General features: G+C 56.8%; 1 protein-coding gene across 8 annotated transcripts; it reads right to left on the bottom strand.

Annotated features, from left to right (window-relative positions):
- Positions 1 to 1,190: 1,190 nt before the first annotated feature.
- ADAMTSL5 (ADAMTS like 5) lies at positions 1,191 to 11,436 on the bottom strand. 8 transcript variants are annotated; one of them, XM_081076986.1, is made up of 15 exons: positions 11,138 to 11,308; positions 9,993 to 10,233; positions 9,501 to 9,573; positions 9,322 to 9,413; positions 8,975 to 9,035; positions 8,715 to 8,823; positions 7,403 to 7,530; positions 7,007 to 7,118; positions 6,581 to 6,667; positions 6,274 to 6,437; positions 5,851 to 6,049; positions 5,703 to 5,774; positions 5,082 to 5,350; positions 2,370 to 2,549; positions 1,191 to 2,229 (listed from the first exon to the last, which is right to left on the bottom strand). In XM_081076986.1, exons 2-14 carry the CDS (start codon positions 10,010 to 10,012, stop codon positions 2,523 to 2,525), a joined length of 1,413 nt encoding a protein of 470 aa, XP_080933112.1. In that variant the 5' UTR covers positions 10,013 to 10,233; positions 11,138 to 11,308; the 3' UTR covers positions 1,191 to 2,229; positions 2,370 to 2,522. The 8 variants fall into 8 exon arrangements, with proteins under 8 accessions (XP_080933112.1, XP_080933114.1, XP_080933113.1 ...); XM_081076988.1 differs by lacking the exon at positions 5,082 to 5,350 and having other exon boundaries at positions 9,501 to 9,594; positions 11,138 to 11,436; XM_081076987.1 differs by lacking the exon at positions 5,082 to 5,350 and having other exon boundaries at positions 2,404 to 2,549; positions 11,138 to 11,394.
- Between the last annotated feature and the right edge of the window lie 950 nt (positions 11,437 to 12,386).

Raw genomic sequence — 12,386 nt, 5'->3', positions numbered from 1 at the left:
AGTTGGTCACAACTTCTGGTGCAAACACAAGAGGAGAGTTAGCAGAAAGAACACAGGCTCCAACACCGCAGGTGCTCCCAAGGCTGTGACTCAGTGGTTCTCACCCCAGGGCGATTTTGTCCCAGAGACACTGAGAGGTGCTGGAGACACTTGCCGTTTCTGGCCAAACACATCAGCCAAGTCCTGCAATCCTTTGGCACATTATTCCTCTCACTCCTTAGCAGGCCCGGCTTGTCCCCAACTGGTGGTGACCCTGTCCATCTAAGATAGTTTACCGAAAAAGGAGGCAGTGCTGTGCAGCCATCAACACCACAGCCCCATGTGTCATCCTTGAGAACGCCTACGAGGGGAGGGGAAGTGCCAAGCGCTTCTGCGGAGCACTCCAAATCATTTCTTCCATCACTCAACAGATATTGAGTGCCTACTGTACGTCAGGCCCTGTTCCAGGAACAAAGGGTACAGTGAATAACCCAGAAAGATAAAAATCCCGCTCTCAGAGGTTTGGAAAGTTGACAGCATGGGGGGAAAATGCAGCCGGAAGTTGGGGGGGTGGTCAGGCTGCAATGTCAGGGTCAGAAAAAGACTTCCACAGGGAAGTGACATTTGAGTAGAGACATGAAGAAGGTGAAGGCAGAAGTCTTGAGAGACTTGGGAGAGGGGTAGTCCAGGCAGAGAAAAGAGCCTGTGCAAAGGCCCTGAGGCAGGCCTGTGCCGGGTGGGGTACAAAGATTGGGGAGTGAGCAAGGGGAAGAAAAAAGAGGTGAGTCTGGGGTTGGGGGTTGGCCATGCAGGTACCTGGAAGAGGTGATGAGGACTTTGGCTTTTACTCGGGGATGTAAGATTTGTCAGAAGGGAGGGTCAAGGGTAATCATTAATGAACCCGCAACCTCCTGAGAAGTCCACATGGGCACTGGGGACAGAGATCTTTGAATCTGCTTATCGCTGGTCCAACTGTTTGAGAATGTGGGGTGGCGGAGGTCTGGGGGAGGAGATGGCGGTGCTGGGCTCCCTCTGCACATGGCATCACCCCACCCCACCCTGCCGTGCCTGGGAGCAGTGAAACAGCTTCTGGCTGCGCCCCTTGAAGGCTTTCCCTGGGGCCCCACCCCAGTCAGCTAACCAGGGAGCACAGGTGGGGAGCACACACACCTGTGTCACCAGGTGGAAACAGTAACCTTCAGCCCCGCAGTCCTGTTCTGTTTGTAATCTAAACATACAGGAGAGTATAACCCGCAACTCACAGCTAGTCAGACGATACGGCCAGCCCCTCCCCGTCACTTCCCACCCCTAAACATAGCCCCACGCAGACATCAGGTCCACGGTATCTTCCGTCCTCTCTCGTCTGACTCAGAGCAGTGTCAAAATCACCACCGCGGCAGGAACTGGCAGCACTTTGCTCTTTTTTGTTGGTGGATAGCCTTTCATTCTATCGCTGGGTAAGCCAGGGATTATTCACCCCATTCCACCGTTGGTGGGCATTTGAATAGTGTCCGGTTTTGGGTTATGGTGACTAAAGCTGCTAGGGACTTTCCAGGGGTGGCCTTCAATGCGCACAGCTGTCGAGATTGCAGAGTGCAGGGTGGGCAGGGTGAGGCGGCCAGAACAAAGTATCACATGCTGGGAGGCTTAAAACAACAAAGATTGAGTCTCTCACATTCTGGGGCCAGAAGTTTGAGGTCAAGGTGTGGCAGGGCCGTGCTCCTTTCAGAGACTCTAGGGGAGAGAGCTTCCTGCCTCTTCCAGCTGCTGGCGGCTCCAGCATCCCTGGGCTCGTGACCACATCGCCCCATCTCTGCCTCCGCCATCACATGGCCGTCTTCTCTGTCTCTCCTCTGTGTGTCTCTTATGAGGACAGTTGTCATTGGGTTTAGGGCCTCCCTGGATAATCCAGAATGATCTCATCTTGAAACCCTTAACTTAATCACAGCTGCAAAGACCGTTTTTTCCAAACAAGGTTCCATTCAGAGGTTTTGGGCGTTGGGACATGGACACGTCTCTTTAACGTACTATCGTGACTTGCATTCATCGATCGCAGACACAGCCAAGATGTTTTCCAAAGTAGTTACGCCAACCTCACCTGAACGCCCACATCTATTCCTGTGGGCTGCAAGACAGTCCAGGGCTTTCCGCAGCCCTTTGAGTGCGCACCTATCCTCCCATGGGTCAGCCATCTGGTACAGGGTCAATGAGAGAAGGGTAAGTCGCAGGCATTTGACAGGGGTGTACCATCTGCAGAGAATGAGAAACAATAAGGAAAACATGACTGACCTCCAGAGCTGGCATTTGGAAATATTGTTGAAAATAACCTTTTGTGGGGCTAATGAAACAATCGCAGTTTTACTAACATGGACACAAGTTTTCAAACATGCCTGTTTTAATTCTTTATCCTTTAATAAACATCACCTCCTGAGGGAAGTCAATTTGGAGAATTCCCAGTTCTGGACGTGAGGACGCAGCCACCTGTTTTCTCAGAAGTTCCTGTCTGTACCCATTTGCGGTCACTTCAGGCAATGTTTGGGTCTCTAACCCAGATGGGCCCTGGGTATTCCCTGCAGGGAAACAATAATTAATTTTAAAAAGGGCCAGGAAGGGCGGCCTGATGGCTGTTTGTTAGAGAGGGAGCTCTCAACCACAATGTGGCCGGTTCAATTCCCGCATGGGATGGTGGGCTGCGCCCCCTGCAACTAAAGATTGAAAACGGCAACTGGACTTGGAGCTGAGCTGCGCCCTCCACAACTAGATTGAAGGACAACTTGGAACTGATGGGCCCTGGAGAAACACACTGTTCCCCAATATTCCCCAATTACATTTAAAAATGCTATTAAAAAAAGGGGGCCAGGAACTGTAATCACCCCCCCCAAAAAAACAGATGTCCAGTCACTTTGTTTCTGTCATTCTATGTAACCCCCTGGAGTTTTTATTTGTGTTTCAATATAAAACAACGAAACAGTGTAATATTTTTCCCTGGCAAATGCAAATGTTAGCTCCTCTCTGAACTAAGTTGAGAATTTGAGCATCTTTAGAATCGTAACATTTTATTCTTTCAATGGTTAGATTGTTTTAAAGCTAAAGGGGGGGGAGTAATATTTACTGTGACCTAGGTCATTACTGGAAACAATGTTGCCGCACAGAAGAGGGGCTGTAAAGAGGAGTCACTGTTCAGGTGGTCACAGGCCACCCTGACTGCTGGAGAGGACCTGGCACTGGTCCCTCCCTGGAGCACCTGTCTTAATCCAGCCAGTCCTGATGATTCAGGCGTAGGTGGCAGGGATGCCCCACAGAACCCTGTGGCTGAGAAGGCCTGAGACCCCCACTCCCTGACACAACAAGGCAGAGGGGACAATTTCGAGCCGGGAGGAATGGAGCTGTGGGTGGGTGCTGCTGTAAGAAGGTGGGTGCGTGGGGAGAGGCGTTCCTGAGGAAGGCAAGGGATGATGAGAGAAGTGGGTGTCCATGAAGGCCCTTGGGGTCTGCAGGCAACGCAGGTGCCTTGACTCACTTTTTCCCTCATCCTGCCACGAGGGGGCGCCCCGCCCCCACGCTTCCCTCTGGAACTGTGCCTTACTTTGCCCGTGCTAGTGGGGACCCCGGGGATTCTCTAACATCAGCTGGAGATGACAGGGCCAGGCTTGGGACTGCCCAGGCATGGCTGTCCCACTGGCATACAGTAAGTGCTCAATAACTACCCATTGGAGGAACTCATGAATGAATGGAAGGGTTAGAGAAGGACTCCAGAAAGAGTGTGATTCCCATGGTCAGAGCCAAGAAGGGCTGAAACGGTACTTGCAGATGGGGAAACTGATACCTAGAGAGGGGCCTGGCTTGGCCTAAGGTTATCTGCAAGGTCAGGGACTGAGCCCATCCAGCCCTAAGACACACACGTCGTGTACCCCTCACCCACTGCCAGCATCCACGCCCCAGAGAAAAACATGACCACGATGGTACAGAAGAGCAGATTGTCCCAAATGACAGCTTGAGCCACCCCATCCAAGGTAGGGAGATAGAAGGTGACCCCTCCCCCATAGGGGAGGGCTTGCTGGGCCACCCCAAAGACACTCCCAATTCTCATAGGACCGAGGTCGGCCCTCCTGCTCCAGAAGAATGTATGAAGAGAATCTATTCAGAACATGTGAGGATGGGGACAGGCTGAGGGCAGGGGCTGTGACTGCCTCTTCCAACGGGAGGGCTCCCCTGCGTGTGGCTCTGAAGGGGCCATGGGGAGGAGTCCTGGGACATACAAAAGCCTCCTGCCCCCCATCCTTATATATTCCTTGTCCTCACCTCCCTCACAGGATCAGACCTACTGAGGGGAGGTGGGGGCGGGACCAGGAGGAGGAGGGGATGGGGCGCGTACAGTCACGTGTGTGTATGTGCTGTGAGAGTGTGGTTGTGGATCTGACTAACACCCCTGTGTCTATGCGGCCGAGTATGTGCCCAGCCAGAATTGCTAAGGCTGTGAAGATTATCTCTGAACTTCCTGGTAGCCAGGGCAAAAGGGGAAATGAGTATGTTACAGAGTCGGTTAGGCCTGTCTTCTAGGGGGAATGCTTGTTTGTGGTAGTCTCTAAATACATGAGGCAGCAGGAAGAGAGAGCACAGAATGTCAGGGAGTTAAAGTGATGAGCTTTCTGGTAGCTAGGGCAAGAGGGGAAACTGATACATTACAATGTCTCATTACCCACGTCTTCCTCAGGGCCCTGCTTGTTTGTGAGTGTCTCTAAGCAAGTGAGTGTGAGGCAAGGGGAAAAAAAACAGACCCAAAGTTCTGAATATAAGATAGCTATGAGTTTGCTGGCAGCCAGGGTGAGAGGTAATAATAAGAGTTAAAAAGGCAATTCAGTGTGTCCTTATTAGTGCCTACTTACTCGTGATGGTGGCTCTGACTACATGCAGAGGTGTCTAAGTGTGTGTGAGGGAGGGTCACATAGCTGTGGTTGAAAGATATTTCTGAGCTCCCTGGAAGCCAGGGCAAGAGGGGAAATAAGTTGAGTTTGAGCCTGATCAGGCACATCTTTGTTGCTCTGTGTGGTGGGGTCTCATCCGGGGGCTCAGACGGGGCAGTGTCGGGCGGCCAGGCGTACACGACTGTCCTCTGCAGGGCTCCAGGGCCGGGCGTAGCCGGCATCGGGCAGCAGCAGCCGGTCCTGAGTGCCATCAGAGCTGACGAGGCGCCGGGCAGCCAACAGGTACTCTCGATGGAGGGCCAGCGGTGGGCAGGGGCAGCGGCCTGGCGCCCACACGTACTCGAGGGCCCTCAGTGGGGAGTGGTTCTTGTAGACAAGTTGCACACGCACCTCATAGCGGGTCTCCTGAGCCTGGTAGAGGCGGCCCAGCACTCGAGCCCGGAACACTGTGGGCAGGGTGGTGCTGAGGGTGGCTGAACTCTCCAGTCTCCACATACCCCATTGCCAGATGAGGGAACTGAGGGTCAGGTGGGGTGTGGGTGGGGGGGCCTGGGGACTGTGAAGAGGGGATGGGGTTAGCTGAGGCCTGGGGTCAGCATTAGATTAGGGATAAGTGAGGACTTAAGTAGAGCAAAGGGTCAGATCAAGGAGTCAAATTAGGGTCAGAAGAAGGGGTCAAGGTGGAGTCAGGTCAAGGAGTCAAGCGTAAAGTCAGATGAGGGTCAGAGGTAAGCAACACAGGAGCCAAGCTCAAGTCAACTAGGGACCAAGTGAGGATTGGGGAAATAGTTCTCTTACCAAAGTCGCTGCCGCAATAGTGGAGCAGCCGGTGGGCACGACCACGGGTGTCAGGGCAGGGTGGGCAGGGGTCTGTGTTTGGAGGGGTGCAGTCAGGGCACACGCCTCACCTGCCTGCTTGCCCCCACCCTGGCCATCCCCACCTCACCTGGGGAGGGGGTTAGGGCCCGTGGGGGAATGGCAGCAGGCGCTACAGGGGTCTCAGGGGGCTGAGGTTCCACCTCCCGAGGTTGTGGCTGTCTCAAGGACCAGCTCAGGGCCTGTGCCTTCTCCTGGAAGGGGCCATAGCGTTCCCGAGGGAGCCAGAACTCAAACTCAATGCCAGGGTTGGGCTCCTGCAGGAGGACCTGAGGGGAATATCACACACTAGGAAGCTGCACTCCGAATTGATGGCCCAGCCTCCCCCCTCTGACTTTCTACTCTTGCCTCCCCTCTCTGATTCTCTCCCCTCCCCTACCCCCTCTGACCATCTCTAATCCAGCCTCTCCCCTCTGACCCTCTGTCCCCAGCCTCCCCAGATCATTTCCCCCGTCCCACGTGCCCTGCCTTCCCCTGAAGGCCCGGCCCACACCTGCAGGAGCAGGTCTTGGGAGGTGGGTCCGGCCGCATGCAGCGTTTCCTCTGGCCCTGTTGCGCGGGTGTAGACCACGCGGGTGCCTGCTGCCTCATAGGTCCCCGGCGGGCTGACCGCCCAGTTCCCATTGAGCACGTAGCTCCCGTCGCTCACCATCAGCGCTGCAAGACAAGGGTCAGCCAGGGTACACCAGAACCAGTCCCCACGCACCTCCCCGACCCAGGCTTTCCCCTCCCCAGGCCTCAGTGCCCCGGCTGCACCGGGGCGGACAGCAGGGAGCATCGCCCCTCCGACCCTGCGATACCCAGGTGGTTGCGGCTCCGGTGGGCGGCGCGGATGTGTCTGGCGCCCTCGGGGATCAGGGTCACGTTCCAGTAGCCGGCGAAGGCTCCTAGGTGGGAGGGAAGGAGGATGTTGGGGTGCGGGTGGGGTGTATTTGAGGGATGCTTTGAGAATTAAATGAGATACTGCGGGTAAAGAGGTTAGCCAGGGTCCTGGTATCCCAAAATGCTCCGTAAACGTTTGAAGATTATTATCGTTTGAGGTAATGAAAGAGTTAAAACCCATCTGTTTTGGGGAGGGTGGGACAATCTGGCAATGACCAATCAGAATGACGAGCGAGAGGGCGCTGGGCCGCAGACTGCCCAATCAGCACGGGACTTTGCTTCCGGGCCGCGGCTCCTTAAAGGGCCCGCTCTGGAAGAGCGGAGAGGACGGGGCTAGCGGTCACCGGCATCACGAAACACGCGCTGCACAAAGAGGCACGAGTCATTGGCGCCGCCGCAGCGGCCGCAGTGGTCCTCGCGGGCGTCTGAACCCATCAAACCGTCACAGCCGGCGCTCTGAAGGGGTTGGGAGGACACAAGTCATAGAGAGCCCCTCCCCCGCCTGGGATAGGAGGCGGGGCTCTGATCACTAGAGGGTTGGGATCTAGGGACGAGGGTGGAACCTGAAATGAAAGAAATAGGGACTGGGAGTAAAGGGGCGGGCACAGAGGGAGGAGCCTGGGGTGGAGCCTAGGGAGGGCGGGGCATATGGCAGAGGGAGGGACTAGGGAACCAAAAGGAGTGGGGTCTAGTTGCCAGGGGCCAGGATGGGAGGTGGGCGGGGTCTGGGGAGTCCTTACGAGGCAGCGGCCAGCCACGCAGAGGCCCTGACTACCCGGGCTGCAGGGGGTGCCATCCAGGACACGTCCGAAGCTGTGGTAGAAGGCGTGACCCACAGCCAGACAGTTGAGGTCACACTGGTTGGGCGCTGGGGGCGGGAGGAGTAAGTGGGCAGGGCGTTGTCCATCCTAGTTCCAGCCCCCTTCCCACCAGGATCCCCCAGAAAGCCATCCCTTTGGGCAGATGAGGTCCAGAGACTCAGCCAAAACCACACATGGAGGTTGAAGCGGAGCCAGAACTGGACTTACGAATTCTGCCTCCAGCTACCTGGGACTCTCCAAGCAAGTATTCTGGCCCTGCGTGCATGCATATGTGCATTCATTCATTCATATTAAGTACTAATATCAGAAGTCCTCACGTGTTATCTATTATCAACATCATTTCCCATTCTTCATTCATCTTTGATTCATTCATTCATTCATTCCACAAACACTCATTGAACACTAATATTTTCCAGACAGGGTTCTAGGCCCAGCATTGGACAGAACTCAATCAGTGCTTGGGACCTGCACCCAGCAGGTGCCCAACGAAAAGTGTCCAGTACTGACTGAGTCCCACATCGCCTAGGTTTGTCTCTGGCCCTCCCCAGGACTCAGTTCCCCCTCTGCTTAGCAGAGGGGAACAGTGGGCAGTCTTCACACACAGGCTTATAGCCTTGATCCCTGCGCCTGCCCATTAAGCTCCCACCTCCCTAAGCCTGGCTGGCAGACCCTTCCTGGAACAGAGCCTGAGCTGGCCCTGATGGGCCTCTGTGGGGGTGAGATCATGGCAGATTTCCTCCAACTCTTAGGGCAAAGAAATAAAAAACAAAACAAAACATGAGGTCGACGAATGGAACTTTCTCCATTTTAGGTTTTGCTTATTTGTGCCTGATCCCACCACTGCGTCTGAGGCTGTCTGTCTCCCTTAAATCGGGAGGCACACTGCCCCGGGCATACAGTTATATAACTCGCTATTTTCAGTTCAATGCGACATTTCCTGCTACTGGGGTAACTTTGAGAACTGTTGGCCTTTGGATACAACTCCAAGTACATCCTCAGCCTGGTGTTCAACTCTGTGCAGAACAGACCCTGCCTTCCTCTGCCCCTGCTTTACACCTCATACATGCTTTTCCCCCTTCACTTCACCAACTCCTACGTATCCTTCAAAGCCCAAGTGCTAATGCCCCCTCCTCCTTACAAGCCCCCAAGTTTCCCTTCCTTCTTAGCAGCCACTTCTCCCTGACAACTCTGAGTTGTTCCCTCTGGCCCAACAGGAGGGCAGGTTACTCACCGCCATAAAAGGGTACCCATTGGTAGGTCTTCTCTGGGCCCAGAACAGGGTGGCCATTGTAGAGGGCACACTGGAGGTCTCTGAAGAGCACGGCCCCTGGGGGACAGTCCTGGGGATAGAGATGGGTGTGTCAGAAGCTGGGACAGCCTTGGAGGAACCCAGAGAAGCTGGCAGGGTGGCAAACATATTTGGGAGTATGAATGGGGAAGCAGGGGGGCTTCAGGTCAGACTAGAGGGTCTGGGCAGTGGACAGAACTTACCGGCAACTGGCAAAGGCGGTACTCATGGGTGTTCCCCCAGCACAGTTCTTCCCTGGGAAATCTGTGAGGAGCAAGATGGCCAGAGTGTGGTCAGGCCCCTCAGGAAGCCCCTCCCCAGAGGCAGTGTGCACATCCTCCATCCCCCCCCCAACCCTACCCACATTCCAGCTGGATCAGTAAGATTAAAAGGCACAGCATGGGGGGGGGGGCGGAAGAAGAGGGGGAAGGCACAGCATGTGTAGGCAGGCAGAGGGTGCGACCAGGGGCTTGGCTGGGCTGGCAGGAGAGGAGGGGCAAGGAACCACCCGCTCTTGCCCCGCCCAGCTGAGCTCCAACTCCCTGCTCACCGGATGCAGCGACGGCTTCGTACAGAGAGACCCCGCCCACAGGAGCTGGAACAGGGGCTCCAGGAACCCCACAGCGTCCACTCGCCTGAACCCTACTTGGGGAGAGAGAGGCACAGTCAGCCTGGAATGGAGGCTGGGTCCCCATGCTCAATACCCCCTGGGTTCATGTCCCCCCTTACCTGAGCACTGCCCCCCAAACTACAGTTCAGGAGGGTCCACAGCAGAAGCAGGAGGTTCCGGAGGGGGTGGGGTCTGCGGAAGCAGAGAGGGTCGCTGCAGTGGGGGCATCAGAAGGACAGGGGTTGAAGCCAACTCTGCCCTGACTGTGATTTGGGGCAATAACTTAGCCTCTCTGAGCCTTCCTTCTCATCTCTGAAAAATGGAGTAATAATACAGCCCCCCTTACAGGAAAGTTTTGAGGGATCCGTCGGATCAGGTAACAAAAATGAGAGGCACAGAGCCTGGTATGGGGATGGAGAGTTCAGAGAATTATTTATTAGTTTTTTATTGTCTTATGGTGCATACAGTAGGTGTTTCCTCAGTGTCTAACGACAAAACAAATCATTCCAGGGTAGTGCACAGGGTGTCTCCAGGATCCAGACCCTTCACTATTCTTCCCACCATCATTGCTTCTATCTTTCTGTGAGGCCAGAAGCAGCCACTCCACTTACCCAGGCCTCAATTTCCCCATTTGTGCAGTGGGGACCAGCTGGGATCAGTCAGGACTCTGAGACCTTGCAGAGACGGGGTGGGTCAGGGGCCAGGTCCCTCCAGGGCCCCCTCAGCTCCCAGACCCTCAGCAGCAGGGAGCCCCTGGATTGAGGAGGGGCGAGGAGGGGTGACTTGGCCCTGGTCCAGCTGTAGCCTCATGGCCTCATGAGCAGAAGGTGTGGGATGGAGTGCCAGGATAGTCTGCAGACGGAAAGGGGCCACTGATGAAGATGACGCAGAAAGAGGAGGGAGGCTGGGGTTGCTGGGCTGGCGACTTCGCCACCCCAGGCCTCAGTTTCCCCAGCTGTCAGGGGAAAAATAAAGCCACTTGACATCTACACCCTCCGCATGACCGTGACATTGGCAGAGAAAGGGGGAGGGAAGTGGCTGCCTTGTGAGTCCTTTCTCGGGCCGGAGCCAGGGAGCCCAGCAGTCAACAGTGCCCGAAGGACGCACAGGACAAGCTAAAGTCCTCCAGCCTCTGAGCTTCTGGGCACCAGAGCGGAGAAGGCTGGGCTCTGCTGGACCCATGGCCCCTCTTGAGCCTCAGTTTCCCTGTATCTCAGGCCCTTTTAGCTCTGGCATTTAGACCTGGGGCATCAGAGATATGGTGCCAAAGTGGCTCCAGGTGCTGAAAACCTGGGAGATTGCTGGGTGGTCCCCATCTCTGACCAGAGCTGTGCAGCCAGTTGCATCTCTGCCCCTCTTTGAACCCAACGCGCAGGCTGGCGCAGGCTGGCCCAGGAAGCAGGAAGAAGTTTGAAGAGGAGAGGAGACAGGGAAGGGGCGCTGGCCTTCTGACACCCGCTCCCGACTGTGAGGTAGGGGTCTAGGTGATGGAAAATGAGGGTCTAGAAGAACCATCCTCCCATTCTCCAGAGACCCCTCCTTAAGGAGCAGGACATTCATACCCTGTTTAGGCTGCATTCCTAACTGTGGGTGTGACCTCAGGACAAGCCCCGCCTCTGGGCCTCAATTTCCCCAGGAAGTGGGGGATAGGCTTTCTCCCACCCTGGGGATTGCTGTCTCGCCACACACCACCCTGGGCCCAGGGAGGGGAAAAGACGCCGACCCGGATAGTGGGGGGATAGGAAGAGGGACTTACCGGTGATGTAGAGCCTAGGCAGCGCGTTCTGGCTCCTCCGGCGGCCCCAGGGTGAGCGGAAGCGGCGGAACCCGCTGGGAAGGGCGGGGGGAGCCCGGGTCGGCCCCTCCCACCCGGCCTCCCAGGGCGCACCCAGGCCGGGGTCCAGAGGGGCGGCCGCCCCGTGCGCCCTCGCGCGGCTGTGGCGCGCTTCGGCGCGGATCTGCGGCCGGGGACTGCGTCGCGTGGATCCCGTATCCCCAGAACCGCGGTCTGGTGTCCAACAGCCCATGTCCCGGTGACTTTGGGAATCCCAGGGCGGGGGAGCCGCGCTGGGACTGGCTGCCCTTACCCCCACCCCAGGGCTGCTATTCCGGGCGCCGTGCTCAGGGCCTGGGAATGTGCGCGAACCGAGGTCGCCCTGCCCGAGTTCCGGGAGTCCGGGGCGCTGACCCCTTTCCACCGACGTTTAGACCATGTCCCCGCAAGGATTCCCGTTCCCGGTCACTATCCCCTGCTCCTGTCCTTCCCTCTTCCTTTCCCTCAAGGTCACCCTACTTTGGAACCCGCGCGCCTGGGTTCTGATCCTGGGATTCCCGACCCAGGGAATATATATGCCAGTATAAGCCATCCCCAGCTTAGGGCCCCCAGCGCACTGCGGAGAAGCTCAGCCCCAGGGGCCAGGCGTGTGGGGCGGAGAGCCCCCTCCCAGCCGGCACATTCCCGGGCGCTGTTGTCACCAGAAGACGGGCCCCACCCCACCTCCCGCCCTCCCTGCCAAGCCCCCGGGCTGCTAGCTGCAGCTTTGGAGCCAGAGCCAGGTCCAGAAGGTCCCAATTCTGCACGGCCGATGGTCCCACCCTCCCCAACCTCAGTTTCCCCATTCGGGCAATGGAGCTGGCAGTGTCCCCACTGGACACTTGCAGCTGGACTTCAGCTCCGCACGGACTGGCAAGTTCAGGGCTCCCCCCACACCACCCTTGCCCAAGGCTGCTTTCCGGCCCTGCCCACTCAGGGATGCAGCAGTCTTCCTCTTGCCACTTCCACCGACACCTCACTGTCGCCCATGGTGCCTGGTGGGCCCCTTGAGGAGACCGGGCACCAAAGGGGCGATTGATGGATTGCTCCTCTGCCCACAGGCACGGGCCAGGGTCAGCTTACGTGCCCCCTCCTCCTGAAAGCCCACTGTGGGGGTCTCCCAGCCCTGACCACGGGGCAGGGGTGGTCCAGATCCCTCTGCCTTACAGCCTAAAGCAGCTCAGAGGAGACC

Source organism: Rhinolophus hipposideros (genome assembly GCF_964194185.1).
Source record: "Rhinolophus hipposideros genome assembly, chromosome: 16".
Classification (NCBI taxonomy): domain Eukaryota; kingdom Metazoa; phylum Chordata; class Mammalia; order Chiroptera; family Rhinolophidae; genus Rhinolophus; species Rhinolophus hipposideros.
Note: the sequence above shows the minus strand (reverse complement) of the source record. Positions and strands in the feature narration are given on the sequence as shown.